Genomic DNA, 26,708 nt, shown 5'->3' with positions numbered 1-26,708 from the left:
TTTACTGACAAATTATAAATCCTGCAACAACTTCTCATCTGAAAACTTAAATTATTAAATGAATACCAGCCCCAAATAGAAGTGAAATATAAGCCAGACACTCTGTTACCCAGAAATGAAAATAATTCTCCCACACTGTTCCCAAAAGTTTGAATAGATGATGAACCAAAGATGGATAATACAATATACCCAAAGGCTTGGCAAGCTTTGGATAATTTGGAACATGGATCTGATAATTTGCAGAGCAGCTCCTGCTATACTCTGTGCCTTGGGCAAAGAGCTTTCTGTGACATCCTCAGAGTTAAGAATGTCAAGTCCACTGATGGGAACATTGAGTTCTCTGCTAAGTCCAGTGGAAACACTCTGTCTAACAGCTGAAATAAATGTCGCAGTTCCTCTGTTTCAATTTTTGATAGGAAAAAAGGAAGATATCCGGATGGTGTTGTTACCTGAAGCATAATAGCAGACAGGCAGTTAGGATTCCATAGGGTATTTCTGTCACCTTATTTATTGTAGGCGGACAAACCCTTTCCAATGGCAAGTAAACTATTATTTATTATTATCATTTTAGGCTAGGAAGTAACTGCAGCCTATGGAGATAATTCTGAAGTAAAATCCTCATTGAAAAGAGGAAAAAAAAAAGACCAGAAATAGATTAGTAACTCAAAATCTTTTAAAAATAGCAAAAGCAGAGGCCAGGATAGGTGATCTGTTTCCATTTGCTTGTAAAGAAGGGCTGAAGACCATCTGTGGAGGAAGTCACATCATAATCCTTCTGCCAGGCTGGGACCAGGTTTGCCATGCTCTTTCCAACCAGCCAACTGCAGAGAACCACTCACAGACCCCTTTTTCCACCCCACTGGGTTTCCATGCAAATTTCCACTTGTTGGCACGGCAGACATAAAGCCACCACACCCTAGTGACACTCCTGAAGCCTGGGGAGAATTCATGTGAATTCATGTAAAGAATGTGCTGCTGATCTGGATGAAAAGTTACCCACCACTCCTTGTCCCTGTTACTTGTCCCTTCTTTTCCTTCCCTGTAATCATTCATGGCAGCTGGACACTTGCTGGCAGAACTGCATGATGAAACAAAAATGTGATTAAAGCAAACAATCAAAGGAAAAATTAATCAAAAACTAAACAAGCAATAAAAGTTGCTTATGAACATTTCCAAGATAAACTAGATAATTTTAATGGAACCTGTTCATAGACTGGGTATATGTGCAGGTTTTTTGGAATGGGAATTTCCAATGGGAAGTAGCTGAGAAAAGATAGTGACAGTAATCTCCTAAGCAGAATCAGCAAAAGCCAGAGCAAGGAATGAGGGCAGCAAAGAAAATTATTAGGCAGAGGCTTAAAAACAAACTGAGAAGTGGATTTCCACATTGTCCATAATTCATCTGTGAAACTCATTGCTGTGGAATTTCGGTAATGCTTACATGATTAGGGGAAAAAAAAAAAAAAAAGGAGAGGAAAATAAAGGAATTTTTTAAAATTTCAAAATCCTATTAAAATATGTCTTAGACTCAGAAAGTTCCTGATCTTCAGGTGACTGGACATGGGGTAAATATGGCAAGAAATTGCCAATTTCTGCTCACTCTGTCCTGCAGCTCTACTGTACACGTGCATTGACCTTTCCCGTTGAAGGAGGATGCAGGACTGGATGAAGCCATGGTGCCACCATTCCTCTGGTACCAGATTTCATGTAATCAGGCCTTGTGCTGTTTTAATCTGCAATCACACAAAATAAAGCTATGAAAGTCCATGGAAGCTACTGGAAAAGTCTGGTTACCATCCTGAAACTGCTAAGCTAGCTTATACACACTGGAAATAAATTGTTATTCACTCTCCCCAATAAACCAGCCACCAGCCCCATTTCTGTGCTATTTTAAAGCAGGAAGTGATAGTAAATTAGCTCATATGAGGGTTTCTGTGATTTGGCCATTTAAGTGGCTTTTTCCAATCTATTTGTGTGCACGTATCATTTTGTTTATAATTTGCGTCCTTAATTACATGGAATGCTTAGAATCAAAAAAAAAAATGCTCTTTCTTACTTTCCTTAAATAAAAGTTATGTGTTAGTTAATCTTCAGAACGTGTCCTGATTAAAAGAAATGTGAAACTTCTGCTATCTTAGTAGGACTAAATTTAGTCATTCTGAAATGTAGAATAGCTGCTGCATCTATTAAATATTATAATCTTGGTTATCATCCACTGAAATACATCCTTTTCCAGAGTTCTAATGGAAATATAACAAGATATCAAAAAAAAAAAAAAAGAGTGTAAGGAAAAGAAAATTATTCTTGGTACTCTGAAAATTGAACATTTTAATGGCAATAGGATGAGGAGATGATGTGCATTGCAAAGGACTTTTCACTTGGATTTTTTTTTCCATAATTGGAGCATCTTAAATGTTATCATGATATTTAGTATGAGTAAAGCATGAGTAAATGTAGAAAAAGGACACAAAAAGACAAATTTCAAGCATTTGGCACTGGAGGAGCAGTACTAACAGAATGAATTGACTCACCAAGGCTGCAGTTCAGCAGTTACCAATGTGCTGTAGTTCATAAGTGATTTTTTTCTAGTGGAACCATTTATAAATATTAGGCTGGATGAGATCCTGGGATCTCATAATAACGGGACTAAATTAGTCTACAGGATTCTGGTTTTCTAGTTTGCTTTTATCACTACATGAGTAGTGCCACCACAAGTATTTAAGGGAATCTTAATTAAAAATTAGAATTAACAGCACAGTTCCTTTTTGGTTCTCTGGATGCTAAGCAGTGTCCTGGACATTGTCACTGTGCACCCAGCAGCAGTGAGGGCCAACAACAGCTCCACATTGTCCATGGGCATTACAAAGGAAGGATAAAATCAAAGGTAGGGAAGTCGTGTCACTGTCATTTGATGATCAGCCAGCATTATTTCAATCTTATCCAGAGATCTTTGGTCATTTAACTCTGTTCTGTGTCCCTGTCCCCACAAGGTGGAACATTTAAAAGGATAAATCAGATACTTGAGAGCTGTAGGCTCGGGTGGATGAATGTATTGAGGAGCCTAAGGCTCTTTGATTTCCCAGCGCCTTTGAGGGTCTGGATTGTAATGTTGACTGTCATCAGCTTATTGAAAATAGCAGAGAACATACCTCTTCACTAACTATTTTATTATCCCTAAATGCCTACTGCGGAGAAGAAAAGACAAGATAGATCCCCACAGGACTCGCCATGGAAACACTGATCCTGGGGGGAAAAAGCCACTCAAGATCAGTGCTGTCCACTCTGTGCAAGTACAGAAATATTCTGGTGCATTGTATGAAAAAATGTTTGTAGGCGTAAGAATTATAAGCACAAGTATCTGATCATCAGGCACTGACAGGGTGAATGTAGCCATTAACTAATTAGCAACAGAATTTGCATAACCTGCAATCCTCAAATATTTTTTATGAATAAATTGATGGTCATCCAAATAGTTGTAAATGAATTAATTAAAAGAGATGATAGGATTATAGAGATAACCAAATGAAACTTGGCATTTTTAGTGATTAAAACATTTTACCCTTATGATTACTCATCTAATTCTACTAGTGAGATTATTTTGGTCCAGTTCTGTAAAAAAAAAACATGACCTGTTACTATATGATATTTCTTCTCTGGGTTTTACTTTTTCTTTTTTTGTTTGACTGTGTTGGAACATCTAATGAATTTTTAAAAAATCAATATATTAGCTTGTTAGTGGTTATCTTCTTAGGCAGGACTTGTGAAAATTTAGAGCATTTAAAATGCTCCAGCTGGCTGCTACTGTCTATTTTTACTGCTACAAAATTCACTCATACGCACAAAATATTTCTCTTGTCCTTTAGTAATTAATAGGTTAGAAGTGCCAAAAAGAAAAAAAAAAAGGGGGGGGGGGGGAAGGAAAAAAATCCTATTCCTTTGGCACTATTGTAACAGGAACTATAAGTCTCTGAAAAGTATGAAATACCTTATTCTATGTTTAGGGCTGATTGTGCTATTTGTTAGTTTTGGCCTTGAAGTATTTTGATTTAATCTTAGAAAACAGGGCTGATCTGGATGCATTCCAGCTGAAGCTACAGGAATTGAAGAATTAAGCTACAGAACATAATGAAATGATTCAGTCCCATGCAAACTGATGAGCATCACTGTATGTAATGGGATGTGTGTGTGGTTGTATCTGAAGCTGGTTGTATACCATTGATTACAAAAGTACCTTTTACACATAGTGTAAGATAATTACTTTGTATGAAAAGCAGACTATTTTAAAGCATTTATTTTAATAAATACATTTAGCACTAGTTTTCTGTATGTAGCTATATTGTTAGTGAGTAGTATTCAAGGCTAAAGCCCTCACCTTTGTGCTGATGCTGAAAACTATCAATTATAAAGCACCTAACAATGTTCTACCAATGAGCACTCTCTTTTAGTGGCACGTTCCTATTCCTCTCTTTAAAAGACAGATATTGCTGTGTGCAGGAGCACCAAGACTAGGGTACCATTGTTAAGGCTGATTAAGGGGAGGAGGAACTGTTCAAATTTTAGGGTTCTTTTCTTATCAGACATCTATTGAACTGAATAGCATTTTGTTTTATATCATACTTTTTATGGCCTAGGTATCTCAAAGCTCTTTACAAAACAGTCTGTTTCAATAATAAATATTACCAGAATAGTGAATGTGTAGGCATCTATTATGTGATCTGCAATAGCTCACATACTCTTTGGCATTTGAGCAGTGCATTTAGGGAGTAGGGTGATGGGAGTATGTAAGATAGCTTTATTTGCAAGTGTTAAAATAAATGAGAATCTTGAGAATCTTAACACTGAAGCCAAAAGTAGGAGCAAAATGTTTATCCTGCACCTTATAATTTGGTGAAACCTGCCTGGCATCCACCTGGATGCAGTGCTACCGTTGGCAAGAAAAGCCAGAGCAATAATTGTTCAGTGGAGGGATGGAGCTCTTGAAAGAAATAGTCTCAACCTACAAACATCTCACAAGTGGCTTAAGACCATAGTGAAAACAATCCTCATCGCTGAATTTTCTTTGTTAAAGTGGTGGACCTCAGACTGCATGGAACAGATCCACAATTTCAGCTAATTGTGACTGTGCACAAGGAGAAAGTAGGAGGAGGCATGTAATAAATGCTGAGGAGGCAGTAAGAGAGAGAGAAGGGGAAAATAAGAATGCTAGACAGTAAGGGATGTGTCCATCTCCTTCCAGAACTGCTGGATCAGCCACAAACCATACTGGCACAGAGTTGTCCTCTGTGTCCTCAGTAAAATTACTGCACTGCTAGCAGGGACTATAAAAAAATATATGCATCTGCAGCTCAGCCACCACAGTTCACAGTCCACCAGAGTGGAACTTAGGGGAAATGGTAGAATTAATAAAATCCTGTATTGTCCCAAACTGGATGGCTTGTGGTGAGCTGTGGCCCTTCCTATAGCTAGGATGTACAGCTGTGTGCATGGCTTCCTCTGACTGACTGTGCACCCCAGATGCATTTTATCTTTATTTTCTCTAGATTTCTGGCTATCTGTGCCCTAGCTGTCCTTTCCTCTAGTCAAGGTCTCTCTCTCTTCTTTCTCAACCTCCATGTGCTCTCCCTTTCAGCTCTTCTTGTCCCCCTCCCCTCCTTCAGCCTGGACAGCACTGCACCTCTTTTCAAAGCCTTTATTTTTAGAAGAAAATAAAATACATGAAATCTGAATGACTTCAAAACTATATTCTGGTGCTTTCTCTTGCTTCTCAGTCCACTATTGTTGTTCAGACAGTGTATAGAGCACTATATCAAGTAATTGGGTATTATATTTTGGACTGTAGTTCGGGCACTAAAAATAGCATATTGGTGACCACTTTGTTCCATATGCCTCCTTTATAAAAGGAGCTAACGGCACTTTTTCAGGTTTTCCATGTTGGAACATTAACTTCTAGCAGAGGTGCTATTCTTTTTGTGGTGAAAGCAAAATGAGTGTGAGCTGGGGATGATCATTGCTTCCATGAAATTTTGTGAAACTCATTGCCACGTGATTATTTTCTATCACCAGGTTCATACTTGCAGGTTCAGGCTGACATGTTGCCGCTGCTGTTGTTCGACAGTTGCTTTGTTGTTCTACCATTTTTTTTATCCTGTGCTCTAAAAGACAGCAAAAAGCACTCACAAAATCACTTTCATTAAGACAACCACCAAGTCAGACTCTGTTATCAAAGGCTTGGTCTTGGTGTTCAGCTAGAAACATCCCACGGGAGGCTGATTATCACAAATGATAAGAAACCGCCTTCTGCCACTCATGCTCTTACAAATTGTACCACCTGGACCTCCAAAACTCAAACCAAGAGGAACCCAAAGTACGTGGTCACTTTTTGCAACCTTCTCTGTGCTGCCCACCCCCACGTGGATGATCCTCAGAACTGGGCAGTGGTTTCTGTCTCTTGGTGGGGTAACTGAGCGTGGCCTTGAGAAGTTGGCTTGGAGGCCTCTTTGGATGGAGCATCTCTTCCTCTCTGCCCCTCCCTGCTTGGCTGCCAGGTAACCCCTGGCTCGTGCCTCTGTTTCTGGAAGTCCTCTGGGTTCTTTCCCTGCTCAGTTCGGCCTCGGCCGGTGAGGTTGAGCTCCTGTGCACTGCCTCAAGGTGATCTCTTAATTTCTCACTCTTGAGAAGAAGGATGACCAGCTGACAGTAAACTTGCTTGGTGCTGATGAGCCCTTGGCTTTGTTACTGTGGTAAAACATACATCATTTGACAGCTGCTTGTGCATGGAAAAAAAACATAGATGATTAACGGTTTCCTATCTTTTCTTGCTACTGATCTTCTTTGCTTATGACAGATGAGACTTAGATGTCTTTTTCTAAGAGACAGAGAGAGAAAAGGAGAATATTTAAACTTGTTCTCACCTAAGTCTTTTATGTTATCCTAAGGACCTTATTTGTAGTAGAGATTTTTGTCTGAATTTCAGCTCTCCTAAAATGATGAGATCTGTCATTCAGCTTTAAAAGGGAATGTGAATTCTTCCCTGGCTGGATGATTTTTTTTTTTTTTTTTTTTTGCCAAAGGGTATAATGCTAATTTTACTTATTCAGAAATTAAAATAGCAAACAGTTTATATGAGGTGTTGGTAATTACCTATATTACTGTAATGCTGTGACAGATGTTGGCAAAAAGAGGCAGAAAATGCCTACAGCTGTGCACTCCATGACATCCAGTTTATACTCAGACAGAAGGCTAACAGATGTTCTGAACTGTCACTTTGCCTAAATGTTTTTAAAGTCTAAGGACCTGCTTTATAATTCACTAGGGCCTCATTTGGTTTCACAGAGGTTCTCAGAATTCCCATCTGTGACAATTAATGTCGAAGACTTTTATAAATCAACCCCTGTCCTTATTAGCCCTCTGCAAATAGATATTGTGTATCTGTATACTCCTGAGGCTTCTATTTTTTGTGACCTAGTTATTAATTTCTATTACTTGTATATAGCATAACTCTTGTTTTGAGAAGAAACAGATTTGGGTGACATGAATACAGCCTGAGCACCAGTGTGAAAAGATTGCTGCTGTAAATTAGAGTGACCTCAGAATACCTATGTTAAAATATTTTTTTTTTCTTTATGAATATTATGGTCATTTCTAAGGTGGCAGTAAAATGCTAGCAACTTCAAGCTACCTGTTTTCCCAAAGGAAAATATAAATCTTGGTGGTATCAAAATAGAGAACTTAAACAAGAATGTTCAGCTGCCAGAGATATTCCTATTCCTAGAGAATATTTTTGCTCAGAAATAGTTAAAACATTTAAGGGGTACTTTAAAAAACAAATAAATATTCATATATTAAATTATGCTCTTTAAATTAAAAATAAAGATCATATAAAAGTGATATATAGGTAATGTATGCATGTAGAAAAAAATTTTAAATGGTCATCTTCAAGCTCCGCCCAAATTTGCCAGCATACCTTCAGATAGGTAAAAAATGTCTCTAGAGTAAAGCAACTTAATACTTTATTGATAGTTGCCATTTCTTTTTAAAAGCTGAATTCCTGTTGTACAGTATTTTAATAGTTTAAATATTGTGCTAACATAATCAGTGTTTGTCTTCTGTTCCCCAATCCTGTATAGAAGCAGAACTCCAAATTGTACATCTTTCTGGGTTTGTTTCTAAATTACTCCCCACACTTAATTACGAGGATGAGAGGGATGCCTTATTCCTCTTTGTTATAGGCTAAGCTCTCAGTAATCCCAAACAAAAGAGCCAGTTCTGGAAGATATAGGATTTGCTAGCAGGATTATGGTCTCATAGATAATGATGTGCAGTCAGCAGAAGCGAAGCTTTATTTTAATTCAAATAAGCTAGTAAACAAACCACTGACAAGTCTGCTGGTGAGAGTAACTGGCTTCTGTTGCCACATTGGCAGCTAAATTATAGAAAATCTATTATACCCTGTTCACCATATGTTTAATTTAATACAGATACAAATTAAACTATCCACAGTGCCTATTAAAATGACAATACATATTTTTTAAATATATGAATGTTTTAAGATACATTCCCCTGACCTTAAGAAGGGCAGCGCTGATTTGGGAGACTACAGCAAAACACATGCTAGTCAACAGATTCTCTTCAACAACAACAGTGATTTGGAAAAACACAGAATATTAATAGTACAGTTTTGTAACAGATAATGAGGTTAATTGGGGTGTTTTACCTTCTAAGCATCTGTTCTTACACACTTCACTCCCCCTAGGTTCCTGGGCCTTGCATTTGATAGAAGTGGTTGATATCTAATCCTCTGTATACTTTTTAATTCAGTGCCAGCTGCAGTATGAGGGTTTTGCCCTTTTCCTGCTGCAAATAACTATTCCTCATTTCTGCATATTCTCATTTATTAATGTTCTTTCAAATAACCTGGATTTCTTGACCTGTCAGGAACCTTGGAATTGCTACTCTGTAATACTGTGAAAGGTTTCAAATTATGCGGAGGGATTCCTGCCTAGGGCCTGTGTTGTTCAGAGGAAGAAGTGTTGAGTATCATTTGTTGTGGCCTTTTATGGACCCTGATTGGCTTGAGTTCCATAGTGGTTACAGGGAAAGCAATTATTGGAGAAAAATTAGAATAACAGCAGGCAAATATTGTGAGAGTCTAAGTAAGTGTGAGTATTTCCAAAGAAACTGAATTTCCTCATAAACTCAATAAGTCACTGCAAGTTATGGAGATCAGCAAATGTTACTGTTGTGAGGTGGTGATGGGCTACTTGAAACTTTATTGAAACCACAGAGAAAGAAATTAACTTCCCCAAATTCACCCCTTATATCTTAAATGAATGATGATGTAAAAAGTGCCAGTCAAAATACTGCAAGTGAAGAGCTCTCTGGACTTCCCTGGGGTCCTCCTGCCAAGACTGGAGCTCTCCCTTCCAGCTCCAGTCTGCTCACAGCAGCAATAGGGATGCAATGAAAATATAAGTTTTGTGAAATTGCTCGCAGTTGTGAATTGTCACTTTACTCCACAGTAACATAGTCAAAATTCAGCATTCCAAATTATGTTTCCCACAGTATCTGAGATGTAAAGAGCACAAGCAAATGCTGTGTGAACATGTGGAAGTCTATGTGAAGGGCGTTCCTGGCTCCTATAAATGTGCAGCATTATATACCAGATGCCAAACTGTGCATTATCATACATACAATGTATAGCATGTGCATGGGCACGAGATGTGCAGTGTGAAGTGTGTATCTACTGTATGCTCATTGTATGTTTATTTTAATTTCATTTACCAAAACACTTTCAGAATCAATATATATTTGTAATGTAGACATAACATACACAGAAATTTAGGAGTTATTGCATACAAGTGTTTGCAATTGAATTTGATAAATTCATTTTTAGTATGTAAAAAAATGTCTGGTTCCAAAGAAAATTGACATCTAAGGAGTTGAATGTATAAAAGTATCAAGTCCGAGAGAGATATGTGGACAAAATACAAAATATTACTGGTGCTATTCTTTCTGCTCTTCTTCCCCAAGACAAATTTATCTTATACCAAGTGGTCATCTTTCACTAAACGCATACTTAGCACCACAGATACCCATAGCAGAATTGTTGCAGTAAGTGTTGAGATAATAAATGAGCAGGCTCTCTCATAGCAACCATTAAAAAAAAAAAATTAAAAAAAAATAAAAGCTAAACAGAAGAAAACTGCAATTTTAGGAGGCGCATATAAAGTTCTTCCGTAGATTTCCATGCAGCAAAAGGCCTGCCTGCCCTGCAAACCTGCTGCTCCTCGAGAGCCTCTTCCGTGCTACCATTTCTTTGCTTTTGGGTGAAGGGATTTTCTCCCTTCATATCCCTGAGAACTCGGGGCAGCAGCTAAAAAAACCCCTCTGCCGGTGTGTCCCGAGTGTCCCGAGTGTCCCGAGTGTCCCGAGTGTCCCGCTGAGAGTCTTCCCGGGTGCGCATCTCCGGAGCGCGCACGGGCACCACACCCCGGCTGCCACTCGCAGCTTTTTGGTTCAAAAAGCATGAACGTCGCTAAAGTGAAACGAGGGGCTGAGAACTGCTGGGAATAGATTCGGAAGCCCCTTCTCCCAGGAAAGGAGTCCCGGAGGACACGCGAGGTGGCGGCGGCCGAGGGAGCGCTGCTCGGGGGCGCGGGGGATCCGCGCTCCACGCCCGCCTGGGCTGTGCCGCGGGGCTCTGCCCCCGGGCAGCCCGCCGCTATTAAACTTTAACCCTCTTGTCGGCGAGCCAGGATGCGAAAGAAGGGCTTGTCCCGTGCGGTGTGAACCTCCGCTCCTCCGGGGAAGATGAACCCGGGAGCCCCGGCGCGGGCAGCGCGGGCCGAGCGCGGCGGAGCCAGGCACGGGCTGGGGCTGAGCCACTGCGGTCACAGCAGGGGCAGAAATACTGGCTGGGGCGAGAAATGCCAGCAGAGCCTGTCTTCCCACTCTGCTTTGAAACAGCTTCAGTGCTTTGTCCTGGGCTGGAACTCCAAAATTCGGAATTTTTTTTTTTTTTTCTGGACACTCAGCCCCTCTACAGGAGAGAGCATCTGGCAAACACCTTACTGGTCTGTTGGAATGTGCAACCTAGAGATATATCTATATATAGTCAATTCGGAGAAATACGTTATTTTATCTATGTACCTGGATGCAGGTGGTCTTGATTTGGATGTTTTCTTTTGTTGGGGGTTATTTCCCCAAGCCTAAAATGAATTGTGAAAGTCAAAATCTAGCACGTTCATTTTCCCACCCCGTGGGATCAGTCTCGGCGTAGAGACTAAAGGGTCCCAATGTCCGTGTGGGAGCCCAGCCCTTCTCAGACCAAGGGCGAGAAATGCATGTTGGTATGAGAATTCCTCTCAGAGCCAATATGCGGTTCACTTTTTTTACTGTTGTTTGTTTGTTTTTCTTTCCCTTCAGAAATTCTTAGAAATTGCTGCAAAGCGATATAAAGTTGTAGCTACCCGGTACACACACGGGTGATTTCGTTTCTGGTTATCTGCAAAATGAGCTTTAAGCCAATTTCGTGCTTCAGGCTAAAGAGAGGGATTCGTATTTCCCTCCTAGATGCGTGGCATTCCTGGAACCTCTTTGTCAGCTTGCCGTAGAATGATGCTGTAATTTGCTTGGAAACTCTCTCCAAAATTTGTAAACAGCGGTTAAGAACAACGTGAGATTTCTAGTCCATCGGGTTGTTCTCTCTGGAAAGGAAAAAAAAAAAATCATCTTTCATTGAAAAGTCAGTATTAAACTATTCAGAGCCTGGTTCCCATTTATCCCGAAGAACCGCCGTAGGTTCAAGATATGCATTTCCTACTAATCTCTTTCCTTCCCTGCTCTAAGAAATAAAATAGTCCTCCAGGAGAAGCGGTACTTTCTTGGAGAATCCTAGAAAAGTTCTTGCACGATTTCCTGAACTTTGACACGCTTGACTCTTATATGCCACTTTCCCCCCCGCCCTCTCCTGAACGTGTAAAGGCTACTGCAAAACGACGGGAGGTTGCCTGAACTCTGCGGCTGGAGATGAGCTCTGCCACCCTCCGTACGAGTCCCCTCTTGGCCAGCGGAGCTCCCCGGCCCCGGCAGCGCCGCCCTGCGCGGAGACGTGCGGAGCTACCGGGGCCGCTCCGGCGGGGCCGCCGCTGCCCCGCAGAGGCTCCCGCACCCTCCCCGCTCCGCCGGAGCGAGCTGGCGAGAAGATGTTTATCCTCAGATGCAAAATGGGTTGTTGAAAAACAAGCCATGTGCAAATAGTTTAATTTTCCGTTTTGATGCTTATCTTTGTCTCCCGAATTTCATCGGAGAGGCTTTAATTGGCGTGTGGGTAATAGTTCTTAAATAATCCCTTATTAGATGACTTCAGACGAGTTGCGAACCAATAACGTCTTAGTCCCAAAAGTGAAAGTAGAATTTGAAGGCTCAGGTCAGTTTTTGTCAAAGGGCTCATTTGAACATCTTTTAGTTTGCTGAAAAAGCTAATTAAAGAACGTTTGAAGGTTAAAGTCATTATTCCGTGCTGTTGTCGTGCTACAAGTGAGCCGAGTTTTGTGAAAACACAAAGGGCAGAAGTCACAGAGGTGGATTACTGTCAGTCCAGGCTACAGAGGCACAGAGAACTGTGGCATTAATTCCTATAGAAAGGTAGACAAACACAGTCACTGACTAACAACTTTCCCGCAGAGCCCTATTGTCTAAGCACTTTCTACTGCTTTGGGGCTCTCTTCGAGTTGCTACAGTCGTAACCAGATCCCAAACTAGGTAACGGGGCGACTTTCGGGCGCAGAATTCTTGCCCTGTGAAACAATTTCCACGACAAAAAATCGCTGTGGGTCTTGGCGGCTCCCTCTAACATTTCTTTCCCCCTTCAGCGGCGCTAATTTATTCATTACTTGGCAGAAAGTTAGCAGCGCAGCAGAACTCTGCGGGAACCCGCAGCACCCTCGGCACCCGCCGCTGCCCGCTGCGCTCCCCACTCGTGGGGCGGCTCTGAGGGCGCTCAGGAACGCCGCGCAAGAGCCGCGCAAGAGCCGCGCAGGAGCCGCGCAAGAGCCGCGCTGCGCGGGAGCTGCGCGCCCGCGGAGGCTGCTGGAGCAGGACGGGCAGGAAAATGCCGTGGGCTAATCCCGGGGGCTGTCAGCAGCAGTTTGCGCCTTTGTGTGTGCGTGCGCGTGGATGGCAAAGCCGGGCACACAAAGATAGGCGCGCACAGGCACGGCCGGGGCTGCTCAGCCTCGCCTCCCCAGCGCCCGCTGCCTTCGCGCTCAGCCGCTTCGCCCCACTCGCTCTCAAAGTCTAGATTTTTAGGTCTGGCCACGACTGTAGATCTCCCCAAATTCAAAGAAACAGATGTTTGGGCTGATTATGGATGGGGGGAGGGGAGGAGGGATCCCTGCAGCTGCAACTCAAAGAAATATATTGATAAAATATTTCAGTGGTAATAAATACGCAGAGATCAGCTCGACCTTGCGAGGTCTTTATTTTAATTTTTTTTTCCCATATACAAAAATCTTTATCAAACCTCTATTCTATGGCTTCAATAAACAGAACCCATTACCTCACGGCAGCTTTTGTTGGCCTGTATACAAGCGAGAACAAAATGGTTATTCAGGAGAACGCTTTCGATTTTTATTGTGTGTAGTATGCACAAAGAGCAGTGTTATTGTATTAAAAAGAACCATCTGTAGCAGAAACAATGGCATCAAATTATCTTTGAATACCCACTGCAAAAATATAAAGCTTTTTTATTATTCTTCTGCTGTACGGTGGGGGACAGAGAAGTGACTTTTTTGTTGTTGTGGGTGCATTCTTATAACACACACACAAAATCAGCCATTGGGATTTTTTTTTTTTAAGCCATAAACGATTTTTTCCCCCTCTTGTTCCAGGGACTGCAGTTAAGAGCTAGGGCTAGGACTTGGAGGATGTGTAGGCAAAACGGAAAGAGAGCCGGGGGAAGAAAAACCGAAATGGATTCATTCTCTGTCCTGGATGGAGGAGGAGAGGAGAAGAGAAGAGAAGGGGACGTGCGAGCTTCCTTCAACTGCCTCTGTCCGGTGAAAAGTGCTCAGACCCCCGGGGCTGCGCCGGACTCCGGAGTCCGCGCGGACTTTCGCGCTGAGCTGCCAATCAAACCGCTCACAGCCACCACCCTGCTCTGGCACCGACATGTAAGTAGCTGCAGCACAACTTTGACATTCACAGTTTTTCCCCCTCCTCCCCCGTGACCTTTAAAACGATCTGGAAATGTAGCTCCCACCTACGACCCGCCGCTCTGAGCTCCACCGCGTTAAGCTCGGGGACTCGCGTACGGGTTTGGGCACGGCTGAAATTACGCGGCCGCGCATCGCGAACGGAGCGCTGGGCGGAATCTCTCCCGATCCGCGGGCTGCCTTTGCGCTGTCCGCTCCTCTCCGAGGAGCTCACGGCCCGCGGGGAGCGCTTGGGCTGAAGCAGAGCCGGGACCTTCCCCCGCCGCCCCGGGGCGTTCCAGACGGGGCGAGCCGCGGAGAGGCGCGCAGCCCCCGGCCGCGCAGCGCCCGCAGCGGGCGGCAGGCGCGCCGCCACCGCGCCTCTCCCGGGCTGCTCCGCGGGTTGTCCGGGCGCTCCGCGGGTTCTGCGGGCGCTCCGCGGGTTCTCCGGGCGCCCCTCGGGTTCTCCGGGCGCTGCGCGGGTTCTCCGGGGCGGTACGCGGGGCGCGGAGCGGCCGCCGGGCGGGCGGGGGGGGATCCCCGGGCGCGCCGCTCTCTGCCGCCCCCTGTGGGCGCTGCGCGGCCGCTCCTCCCGCGGCGCTCCCGGCCCAATCCCGGCCCAATCCCGGCCCAATCCCGGCCCAATCCCGGCCCCATCCCGGCCCAATCCCGGCCCAATCCCGGCCCAATCCCGGCCCCATCCCGGCCCCATCCCGGCCCAATCCCGGGAAAGGGGGGCCGGCCCCGCGGAGCTCCCGCACGCCCAGAGCGGGGCTGCACCGCGGGCAGAGGCGGCGCATCGCCGGCCCGGGCTCCGCACCCGGACAAGTCGATAATAAATCATCAATACCTTTAACTGCCCGCCGCTGCCTTCTGATGCGCTTTGGGGCTGGGAAAGGCCCGAATTTGACATATTGGCTCATTATAATACCATTTAAAGGGAAACTCTTTTCAGTTACAGTTAGCAAAGTTGAGGTTGTATTTCCCCCTCTTCGCCCCCCCCCCCTTTTTTTTTTCTTGGTAAGAATTTGGTAGATAAAGGTTAATCTTGGGCTGAATGATAGAGCTGTGATTGACAAGAGAAAAGGTGTTGAGGGCAGGTCGAGCTGTCTTATTTACAGCCCACTGCTTGCTATAGAGCCTTTGTTAGGACTGGAAAGCTAATTTAGTGCTGATCAAAAGCACCACAGAGTTAAAGGACTGGTAATGACTGCTAATTTCATTTCAGCCTCATACATCCCCAACTGCTGTAATTAAAGACGTGCTATTTAAATACAGGTGAAGGGGTTTTGTATTAGGGGGAAAGTGGGTAGCCGGTTACAATTTTATTTATGGTTAATATGGTAAAAGTCCAACATTCGATTTATTAATTTAGCGATTTGCTTTTTTGCACTCTTCTGCCCCTGCAGAGCAGGCCTGGACGGCAGGGTCGGCCGTGCAGGGGCAGGGTGAGGACAGCGCGCCGCAAGCGATGGATGCGAGACCCCAGCTAGCGTGGGGTTATCTTATTTTTAATTATTCCCATCAAACGGCAGTCAGAAAACATCGGGAGCTCAAGGGAGAGGGGAGATGGAGGGCCACGTGTCAGCTTTTAAGTGCCTCTGCGGAAGCTCGGGTCCTCATATTATTATTATTTTTAATTAAATTATTTTAGCACTCCACGGCTGGTTCGCTGGCTCTGAGACGATGTAATTTCACAACCGATATAACAGTTTCTTTCTGGGAAACATCAAAGGATGAAAGCTCTACATTTCCGTAGTTGGTTAAAATTGACCAAAAAAAAAAAAAAAAAAAAAAAAGAAAGAAAGAAAAAGAATTTAGCCTTTAATCTCTTTTTATCCACGACGACTAAAGATCCGTACTCGACCCCGCTCGGCTCCGGGCTGCCCGGGCTCCCCCCGGGCTCCCCCCGGGCTCCCCCCGGGCTCCCCCCGGGCTCCCCCCGGGCTCCCCCCGGGCTCTCCCCGGGCTCTCCCCGGGCTCCCCCCGCTCCCGCGGCCGCTCCGCGCGGGGGGCGGCGCCCCCTGTCGGCCGCGCCGGGGGCGCCCGTGGGGACTCCGCGGGACGGGCACGGCGGGACCCACGGCGGGACCCACGGCGGGACCCACGGCGGGACCCCCACGGCGGGACCCACGGCAGCACCCACAGCAGCACCCACGGCAGCGCCTGGAAGCGGCTGGGAGTCGCTGCAGGGGTACAAGTGAGCGCGGTGAGGTGGGGACAGGCAGGGTGAGCACAGAGCCCAGCACAGGAGCTGCGGGCAGGGAAACCATCTCCAGCTTGCGCCGTTTGCTCTCCGGAGATATGAACGTGGGCGGAAAATAAGTGAAGTGGCACCGACTTTTTTTTCTATAAGCCTGGGTCTTCCAGAAACGCTGATACATGATGCTCTCCCACAGCTAGGCAGAGCAGGGGAGCTGCAGAGGGACCGGGCGGCGGGATATCCCCGGCAGACCAACTTCTCTATTGGCAGCCTTAGGCACAAAAAGTCAGGATTAATTTTTCATCGTTCCCAACTTCGGTGTTCCAGTGCTGTCAGCAAACGCCAGCCTCTCAGATGCTCGTGTTGTGTTTTCCTCCCAACGTGTCTTAAATAAGTCAGTGTTGACAGGTGTTGCTTGTAAGCAGCGTTGAACAGTTCCTTTTCATTAAGGGAACATTTTCTCAAATGGCATATGTTTAAACCCGAAGCAATAAAGTCACCTCAATCCCCACTTTAAAAAAAAAAAAAAAAAAAGCAGCAAAATAAACACCCCCTCCCCAACTCCTGGAAAAGGAAGAAGCGTTAGCTTAAGTGAATGCCTGGAGTGCGATTTTATTTCCTCACTGTGGAGATGACAGATTTAAAAGAAACCTGGTGAAATAAAACGATTAGCCAAAATATGTGACATGCTGCATTGCCACCAACTTTTTAGGTGAATTCTCTACTTATCTTATAGCATGCACGTAGCTCAGTGTAGGGCATTTAACGGTGGTATTTGCTAGATGCGGTAATACCCAGCACGGTTTATGCATCTTGCGTGCAAAGAGGAAGACTAATGGAAACCAAATTATTTGTGTTAAATTGGGGTTATTTTGTATCTCCTGTTGACAGCCTGGATGAAAGTCATAACGCCGCAGTTTTTCTATTAAATGAACCCCATGGCTGTTGGTCTCACAATAAACTTTTCCCTTTAGAAATTATATTCGGCTAGGTTTTTGTGAAATATTATCGTTTGTCGCGCTGAGCATACTTTCTCCATTCTTCCAGTTTGATCTCCGCTCGAGACTCCCTAATAAGGCGATTTGTAGTAAGAGCGCCCAAAATAAAGACATGGCATTTTCTATAAATAATAACAAGAGCCCTGCACAGATTTCCTGCACAACGGAATTCCCAGATTTCCTTTACTGTTTCTTTAGTTAGCATGCGTTCGGTATATATAACTCTGAAATTAAACAAAAACATACATCTGTATAGATCTGTCAAGCCAGTTATAAACAGAGGTATTATATGTCAATTACCACAGGAAACGGAAAAAATACAGAGCGCTTGTACACACGGTTTAACGTCAGGAGGCACTTTACAAAAATTTAGTGACTCCCGCCGAAAGGTGAATGATTAACCCGGTTCCAGGAGAGGGGTTGTTAGTGCTCCTCTCCGAAACAGCAGTTGTGAGGGGGCTGTAAAGGGGTCGTAAACCCCCTCCTCCCTAGAGCAGAAGTTGGCACATAAAATCAGGGGTCCCGAGTGATCAGTTTCACCAAAATGCGGTTTTCCTGGGCTCGGTTCGTAACTCAGTTGCTGGGTTTTATTCTGCGGACGTTACTCAAGGGAGCAAATGCTGTAAATCTGGGACCGGGTCCCAGGCTTGGCAGACAGCTGGCAGCAAGGGGGGGTCAGCTCTGCTCTCAGCTGGCAGCAATGGGGGGCGGGGGGGGTGTTAGCTCTGTGTTCGGTCTCGTTCATCTCCACTTGGAAGAGAAGTGCATTTTTAGTTTATTTATGTCTTTTGGAAGGAGCTGTTTCTGGATGCCGACATTTCCTACATCTCTCTGTTGAGCGGTGGGAGACTTGAAGAAACAAACCAGAAAAACAACCTCAAATACCAATTTCGCACTTCACCTTTTCTTGCTTCCCCCTCAGCCTGTCCCTGGCACCTGCTGCCAGAGCACCCGCAGCATCGCCCCTTCTGTCCCAGCCCCTGGGCACCCCCTGGGCCTTTCTCCTCGCATCCATCCGCTCCCGCCGGGAAGGCTCCCACGGGCTGCTCGCTGTTGTCCAGCGATTTCCACGGGAGAAGGGCTGTGACACCCCGCCGGCAGCACCCCGAGCCCACGCAGCGCTGCGGGTCGCGGTGTGCCCCGTTCTCCTGCCCCGCCTGTCGCACAGCCCTGGGGACCGCAGCCGCCCGAGGGTGGCGGAGAGTCCCCCGGGCTCCTCCTGCTGCCCCACAAGCCCGAGGTCCCCTCGCCTCGCCCCCTGAGCCCCGGCCTCCTCTGCAAAGGCTCTTTCAGTTCTTGGGATGGAGGACGGTGGATAGACACATGGGAAGTGTTGTTGTTATTATTTATAGCACCATCTCTCTGCTCCGATTAAGCGCCGTCTAAATATGAATTCACTGTATAGACAGCTAGTCTATAATTTGAATTAAAATCCTCCCAACGAGCCCGTCGCTGGAGAATTCTGAAATCACAAGCCTAACTTGACACAATGAGCCCATGGTGTCAATAAACCATGGGCGAGATGGAGAGATTGTCACTCCAGACCATAACAGTTCTGAAAGTGTCATTACCGGCTGTCCTGTCAATGAGCTCCAAATTAAGGACTATGAGGAACAGCGAGATAAAAGTCACTGTCTTGGCTCCATTATGGGCGATCTTGTCAGTGATCTGAGAATCACTGGAAAGGGCTTTTTTTTTTTTTCCTTTTTTTTTTTTTTTTTTTTTAATGTACTTTTCAAGCCATGCCTCGGGATGCCAGGGTTTGAGGTGCGCTGAGAGAAGCAACCTTGAAGCACCCCAGGCTGTGCCTCAGGCGTTCCCATTGAAACTGCCACAGCTTCTTTGGGAAACGGTGTGAATTCAATGGAAGAGCCGGAATAATTCCATCAAAACTGTGCTGGGGCCAAAGAGGACTTCATTTGATTTGGGCGACACGTGTGATCCCATGAACAGACACTTTTTTGACCATTATTTTCTTAAGTCAACACAAAGATGGTGAAGGGGAAAGAGGGAAATAAAATAGAAGCCTCAACTTCAGGAAAAGACAATACATTTGAGATAGCCCCTTCCAGGCATTAAGAGTTTCAGAGAATGTCCCCAGTCTCTCTCTTGCGAGCCTGAGAGAGTTAAGGGGACTTATTCAGGAATTGGAAACCTTCAATTCTGGATTTTTGTGCTTTTGTGGGTTTAAGCAAAGCAGTTAGCGTTCTTCAGGAGGGGTTTTGTGTTTAATATACATGAGTTCATTCAACTACAATGGGAAAAGAAAACTAATTTGTTCTTATAAAACTAGGAAGGAAAGATAACTTTAAATAGACTGCCAAAAAGGATCCCGCTCGAGGGGGTTGCCTTCCTGCTAAAGAGCCAACATTCAACTGTAATTTCACCCCGTTACGTTGTACAGTAATTCCTAAGTTTATCCTCGCCACTGATCTTGATTTTATGATTTATTTTAAAGAACACATAAGAAAAATTACCGGCTTCACTTATGCTTTCCTTTGGGAAAGCAATCCCGGGCGTGTGATCTTAGATGCAGAGCAAAAATCGCGGACAGTTTGAGGAAGATGTTGGCTATTTATGAAGAGTCATGGAAGCCTGTTTGGACAATCGGCTTCTCCTTTTATTGAGAAGCCTTTTGAAAGCGACTTCGAGAGGTGGTGTGAGCGATTCGGCTTTTCTGCTGCTTATTGTGTACGTTAAATTCCCTCCAGGATCCGAGTTGGTTTTTTTTTTTTTTTTTTAATTTTTCTTCTTGCAGCTGAAAAGCGGAGCAGCTTATTTTTATGTTTTTTGTTTCTCCCCCTCTTTTTTTCTTTTTTCTTTTTTTTTTTAACCTCTCGACTATTTATTTTTGCCGCACCCGTCACGCGTGCGGTGGTCGCCGGGAGGGGAGGTGGTCGTGGGGCCGCTCCGGGGGCATTGCGGGACCCCCGATGCGGGCGGCCCGGGGGGAGCCCCGCATCCCCGTATCCCCCATATCCCCGCATCCCCCACATCCCCGTATCCCCCACATCCCCGCATCCCCGCATCTCCCACATCCCCGCATCCCCCGGGCCGTGCGCTGCCCGCCCGGCCGCACGTGTGCTCTCCCCGCGCTTCCATTCGGGAGAAGAGGGATGAAAGGAGAGGCCGGGAGCAGCGCGGGGCTCCCTCGGTATTCCCCGGCTTTCAAGGGTCCTTAGAGCCCTTGAATGAAATTATTGGGCGAAATGGGGTCTGGCGGGACCGGCCGCGGCTCGCCCCCTCCTTGGTTTGTACGTGTAATGCCACTTCTGAGAGCGACAATCGGGCTACTTGCTGGACAGGGAGGGACAAAAAGGAGATTAAACCGTTTTAAATAATAATAAAAAACATCCCGAACGCAAGCAGAGTGGATTACACTCGCCGCGGCGCCCCGGCTCCCCCCAGTTCCCCGAAGGTTCCTCCGGGCCTCGCAGGCAGAGCGGCCCCAGCTCAGCCCGGCTGGGCCCCCCCAAACCTGCCGAGCTCCCGGAGCCCTTGGAGGGCCGAGGGTCTCCCCGGCTCCGTGTCAGACCCTTCCTCGGCTGAGGACAGCCTGTCCTGGGCCCCTACCCATTCCGAATGTGACCTTTATTCCAGATCATATCTCCCCAAATTTTCCTTGGGATACTACTGCAAACGCACCATGTGATGACTGAATTCCCCAGAGACTATACTTAGTTCATTAAAACTTCCCTAACTTGAGGGCTTGGCTGCTACAGCATAAGAGGGGCAAAAGGAAATTTATCTGTACATTTTCGTCTTTGCCTATTTTTTTTTTTTTAACGTAATGAAATTAAAACTTTTGGAGCTCACAGTTGACATTTTGCAGAAAATTGAGTTATCAAGGCAGTAATTATTTCACGGGGAGATAAAACTCTCATAGCCCTAACTGTCAAATAGGGGCCTTTTCAGATTTTAATTACAAAATAAAATTAGTCTGCTCTTCCTCGGAAGGGTTTGTGAGTGGCTAAACAGAGCTTTCCCCAATACTGGTGGTCGTCAAACTCTGCTAATTAGCAATGCTGAGAAATTCCAGTTAACAAGGACATTCTCTAAGTCTCTGCAGGTTCCCTGCCGTTCGCCTTCATTTCCATAAGAAGATTAAGAGTGGAGGGGAACACACTCAAATGCAGATGCAGAAAAGAAGCGTTTTTAACAAGCATCATAATAGTAAGATGCTTGGCTAGTTCTCACCTAATTACTGCAAGTTAAACCTCTATTTGCAGCTAAGGACAAAAAATGGAGCTGCAATCTCCCATCTCCACAAGTCTGCTTAATAGTTTGCTTTAGATTGGTTACTGGTAGGTTCAGGGAAAAAAAATAATATGAAAATGTGTATATTCTTTCCGATACAGTTAACATGATAGGTTGTATCCGTAGGGCTTTTAGAAAAATCGGCGAGCATTAGAACAATAAATACATAAAATCCAAGTAGTTAACAGTCATTTTCTTTTTAAGAGACTCATAACCTGGAAATAAGAGTGCGTGTGCCGCAGAGCCCATCACTGAGAACATTTGCAGACTATTTGTTTAATGTAAGCACTTTTCATTTCCATAAATTATACCAAAGGCAACGATTTTTTAAATCCACTCAGATTAAACCGTCCCTCTGCAGGCCTCCCTTCCCTGGCTGTATTCTTAGAGAGCAGTGGTGTTATTGTCATTAATATAGAAATCAGGGACCATTTCATCTTTTCTGCCCTTTTTTTTTTTTTTTCCTTTTTTTTTTTTTTTTTATTTGTAGCCAGCTTCCCGGTCTGCCTCTGCTTCCGCCCACCCGTGTGTGTATTCCCAAACAAGCAAACCTCCATACCCAGAGGAAAGGCACAAAATGCCCCAAAAGAGCCATCGCCCTCACCTTATTTCCTGTATTGCACTATTATGTATATATGCCAGTTTATTGCATCGATAATTAAAAGTGTTAATTAAAATAGAGCCGTAAATACTCCCGATTGCACAATTGTTAGGCATTTCCCATCCTTTATTCGTATGATAAATGCAATTAGGAAAGGAGCAGGCCCGGAAAGGTTCTCAGTGCCCAAGATGCCTGGTCCTGCGTGGAGCTCTGGGCCGTGCACCCCACGCACCTCCCGCAGCTACAGCCAGAGCAAAAATAACCCCTTGCCTGCACACCGCCAGCTCTCGCTTATCGGTTTAGCACAATGAGCAAGCACCTACACCGCCCACCTACCCCCTTTTAAAAAAAATTCAAAATAATTATCCCTAAAATTATTTTTTAATAACTTTATCAACTAGAGACCAAAGGGAGAACAATAAGACAGTTAACAGCCTGCATTCAGTTAACACTCCTGCATTCAGGAGTGCCTGAACAATCAGAATCCGGTTATACCCCACATCTCATAATTTGCACCTATTTTTCGACGGTTTAACCTATCACTTATCTAGGGGTTATATATACATTTTCGAATTAAACGCATTGGACCCGATAGGATCTATTTGCATAATCTACGTACATTTTTTTAAAAAATACAGATGCGTCCCTGTTGGCCGGCGGGTTTGTATTATTATTATTATTCTCTGTTGATATTGTTGTTATTATTATTGTTGTTATTATTATTATTATTCCTCCGGGTGTCAATCCCGCTCCCTTCCCCCCGGCCCCGCGCGGCTCCGGCGGCGCCTCCCGCCCGGGGCGCGGCCGGACCGGCAGGGGGCGCCGCAGCGCCGCGGCTGAGGCGGCCGGGGCGCCCCGCGCTGCCCCCGCCCCGGCCCGGCCCCGGCCCCGGCCCCGGCCCCGGCCCCGGCCCCGGCCCCGCTCCGGCCCCGCTCCGGCCCCGCGGCTCCCCCGCACCCCCGCCGGCCCCGCCGTCAGCGCCACCGCACCGAAAGGCGGAGCAACCCCGCCGAGGCAAGGGGAGGCGCGGAGCGGCGCGGGGGAGCGCGGCCGGGGCGGCGAGCGGCTCCCCCCCGCTCCCGCTCCGCGTCCTCTCTCCCCTCCTTCCTTTGTCGTCAAGTGCGGTTTAGCAACAAAGATCCCAACAAGAGAGTGGAAGTAAACTTAGCCGCGGCTTTGTGCGGCCCGTGTAGTGACAACAAGGGAAACAAAACTGCGTGTTCGTAGCGCCCGGCCGTGCCCCCAGCCCCCGGGGTGACGGTGCCGCCGGGAGCAGCGGCGGGCGGAGCGGGGCCCGGAGCCCTCCCCAGCGTCTGCAGAGGGGTCCCGGCCCCGCTTTGTGTTCGGCGGGGACAGGTGGGAAACCCGTGTTTGCACTGGACATCCCCCAGCTCCGAGGCCGGAGGCCGGGGGGAAGGGCCCGGGCGATGGCCGGGAGATGGGCTCCGCTCCCGGCGGCGCCAGCAGCAGCACCGGCCGGGGCTCCGCTTGGCGGGGAATGCACGGCCTGGACGGGGCGGGCGAGGCACACGCAGGGCCCCGCGCAGCCCCTCTGTCCCGAGGGGCACAGGCGTGGGGGAAGCCGTCCCCGTTCCGCTCACCCCATGGCTTTCCTAGCCTCGAGCCAACGCCAACTTAAATGGGGAGGAAAAAAAAAAAAAAAAAAAAAAAGAAAGAAAAAAAAAACCACCACGTAGCAACAATGCTGTTTACCCACTTCCTCCAAAAGGCGTGTGTGACCTGTTGCTGGAAGGGGAGATACAAAGGCTCCCAGTGGCCGCCCGGGCCGCCCCCGGGCCCGCCTCCCCGCCGAGCCGTCCCGGCGCGCCCAGCCCCCGCCCCGTTTCATGCAAAACCAGGGGAAGAGACTTGTCCTCAGTGGCGGAGCCGCCGCGCTCTGATTGGCCGCAGCGAACGCATTTATTGCCTGACAAGCCCCCATCACATGGATGGTTGTCTATTAACTTGTTCAAAAAAGTATCAGGAGTTGTCAAGGCAGAGAGAGAGAGTGTGTGTGTTTGCAAAAGGGGGTAAAGTAGTTTGCTGGCTCTTTAAGACCGAGGTGGAGAGAGAGAGAGAGAGAGAGAGAGAGAGAGAGAGAGAGAGAGAGCGGCAGGCAGAGAAAAGGGAAAAAGGAGGAAGAAGTTTTTTAAAATCAAGACTCCGGCGGTAATAATAGCAGTTATTAGCATTATTAATCCATCAGCGAAGAAGAAGATCCTGATCTTGATCCAAGTGTGGTTTTGGGGAGTCCCCCTCCCCCCTTTCCTACCCCTCCCTAGGAAAAAAAAAAAAAAAAGTCCGGCTTGGGACTCCGCTGCGGCTGCTCCTCGTTTCTCTGCTCAAGGCTGGTTCCAGCAAAAGTAGTTTGAATGTACAACATGATGGAAACCGAGCTGAAGCCTCCCGCCCCCCAGCAAACTTCGGGGGGAGGCACAGGCAACTCCAACTCGGCCGCCAACAACCAGAAGAACAGCCCGGACCGGGTCAAGCGCCCGATGAACGCGTTCATGGTGTGGTCCCGCGGGCAGCGGCGGAAAATGGCCCAGGAGAACCCGAAGATGCACAACTCCGAGATCAGCAAGCGGCTCGGGGCGGAGTGGAAACTTTTATCCGAGGCGGAGAAGAGACCCTTCATTGACGAAGCCAAGCGGCTCAGAGCTCTGCACATGAAGGAGCACCCGGATTATAAATACCGACCCCGGAGGAAAACCAAGACCCTCATGAAGAAGGATAAGTACACGTTGCCGGGGGGCTTACTGGCACCGGGCACCAATACCATGACGACTGGGGTAGGGGTTGGGGCCACCTTGGGAGCTGGGGTGAACCAGAGGATGGACAGTTACGCGCACATGAACGGCTGGACCAACGGAGGCTATGGGATGATGCAAGAGCAGCTCGGCTACCCGCAGCACCCGGGCTTGAACGCGCACAACGCGGCGCAGATGCAGCCCATGCACCGCTACGACGTGAGCGCCCTGCAGTACAACTCCATGACCAGCTCGCAGACTTACATGAACGGATCGCCCACCTACAGCATGTCCTACTCCCAGCAAGGGACCCCGGGCATGGCCCTGGGCTCCATGGGCTCGGTGGTCAAGACGGAATCCAGCTCCAGTCCCCCCGTAGTCACTTCCTCGTCTCATTCGAGGGCTCCTTGCCAAGCTGGGGACCTTCGGGACATGATCAGCATGTATCTACCAGGTGCTGAAGTACCAGAACCAGCTGCCCCAAGCAGACTTCATATGTCCCAACACTACCAGAGTGCACCTGTTCCTGGCACAGCCATTAATGGCACACTCCCTCTATCACATATGTAAGACAAAGGGGCCGGGGGGGTGGGAGGGGAGGGAAAGGAAAACTAAACAAAACAAACAACAAAAAAACTTTTATTAGAAATTCTGGACTTTTTTTTTTTTTTTGGACTATTTTTGTACAGAGAAAACTCCGGAAGGGGGGTGGGGGTGGGGTTTCGTGTGGGGGGGTGGGTGTCAGAAATTAAACCGACAAGGAACTTGTATAGATCTCGGAGGGGAAGCAACTACACAAAACTTTTAAAAAGTTCTAGTTAAAACGGTAGGAACTTTGCAGAAAGTTTGCAAAAGTCTTTACCAATAATATTTAGAGCTAGACTCAAAGAGCGAAGAGGAAGATGTTTTAATATTTGCAGGCAACTTTTGTACAGTATTTATCAAAAGACACATGGCAATCAGAATGTCCATTGGTAATATAGAGAGAAGAAAAAAAAAAAACAAGCTCGCGAATTTGCCAATTATTTTTAAAAAATAGAGTCTTCTTGGACCATTGTGGTTGTGGCAGCTGAATTTACAGCAGCTGCGAGAGGAGAGGAAATTATTTTACGGCATTTGGACATTTAAATTGTTTTAGAAATTGTACAAAAGATAAAAAAATGTAGGATGAGTACTTGCGAACCATGGGCTTGGTTTGCTGGATAAGGGCAAACGTTTAGATTGTACTAAATTTTTTTTAATTTTTTTTTTTTTTTACTTCTTGTTAAAAAGTAAAAATTGCCATGCAGGTTCACACGCCGTTTGTTAATTTATAATAACTTTTTGTTTCCAGACTTCATTCTGTTCAAAGAAAAGGAAAAAAAAAAAAAAAAAAAAAAGGAAAATTACCAACCTGAAATTACTGTGTTTGAAATATTTTCTTATGGTTTGTAATATTTCTGTAAATTTATTGTGATGATATTTTAAGTTCTTTTTTTTTTTTTTTTTCTCCTCATTTTCCGTAGTTGTATTTTAAAGATTCGGCTCTGTATTATTTGAAATCAGTCTGCCGACAGTCCATGTATATATTTGAACTAATACCATCCTTATAACAGGTACATATTCAAGTTAAGTTTTTACTCCATTATGCACAGTTTGAGATAAATAAATTTTTGACATATGGACACTGAAGTTCCGCTTGAGTCTTGGATTTATTTTTGTAACGCA

The 26,708-nt window shown here is 46.1% G+C and overlaps 2 protein-coding genes across 11 annotated transcripts in view; both read left to right on the top strand.

The window, feature by feature from the left end:
- Positions 1 to 26,708, top strand: part of LOC115496429 (uncharacterized) — a 266,317-nt gene that overhangs the window by 205,188 nt on the left and 34,421 nt on the right. For 9 of the 10 annotated variants that reach the window (XR_012057466.1, XR_012057463.1, XR_012057464.1 and 6 more), the window contains one exon: positions 13,890 to 14,171. Coding sequence is in view for 2 of the 10 variants with exons in the window: in XM_072933607.1 (XP_072789708.1) it covers positions 13,890 to 14,171 (282 nt within the window). In the remaining 8 variants the exon portion in view is untranslated. Of the gene's footprint in view, positions 1 to 12,537; positions 13,309 to 13,889; positions 14,172 to 26,708 lie in introns of those variants that run through there. The other variant, XR_012057469.1, reaches the window with a different exon arrangement.
- On the top strand, positions 23,162 to 25,571 carry SOX2 (SRY-box transcription factor 2). Its single transcript, XM_072933605.1, has one exon. It carries the CDS (start codon positions 24,624 to 24,626, stop codon positions 25,569 to 25,571), a length of 948 nt encoding a protein of 315 aa, XP_072789706.1. The 5' UTR covers positions 23,162 to 24,623.

The sequence above is a fragment of the Taeniopygia guttata genome, chromosome 9 (genome assembly GCF_048771995.1).
Source record: "Taeniopygia guttata chromosome 9, bTaeGut7.mat, whole genome shotgun sequence".
Taxonomy (NCBI): domain Eukaryota; kingdom Metazoa; phylum Chordata; class Aves; order Passeriformes; family Estrildidae; genus Taeniopygia; species Taeniopygia guttata.
This window is presented reverse-complemented; position numbering and strand designations above follow the sequence as displayed.

Coding starts and splice junctions, on each gene's coding strand:
- SOX2 (XM_072933605.1), top strand. CDS start 24,624: ATGTACAACATGATGGAAACCGAGCTGAAGCCTCCCGCCCCCCAGCAA.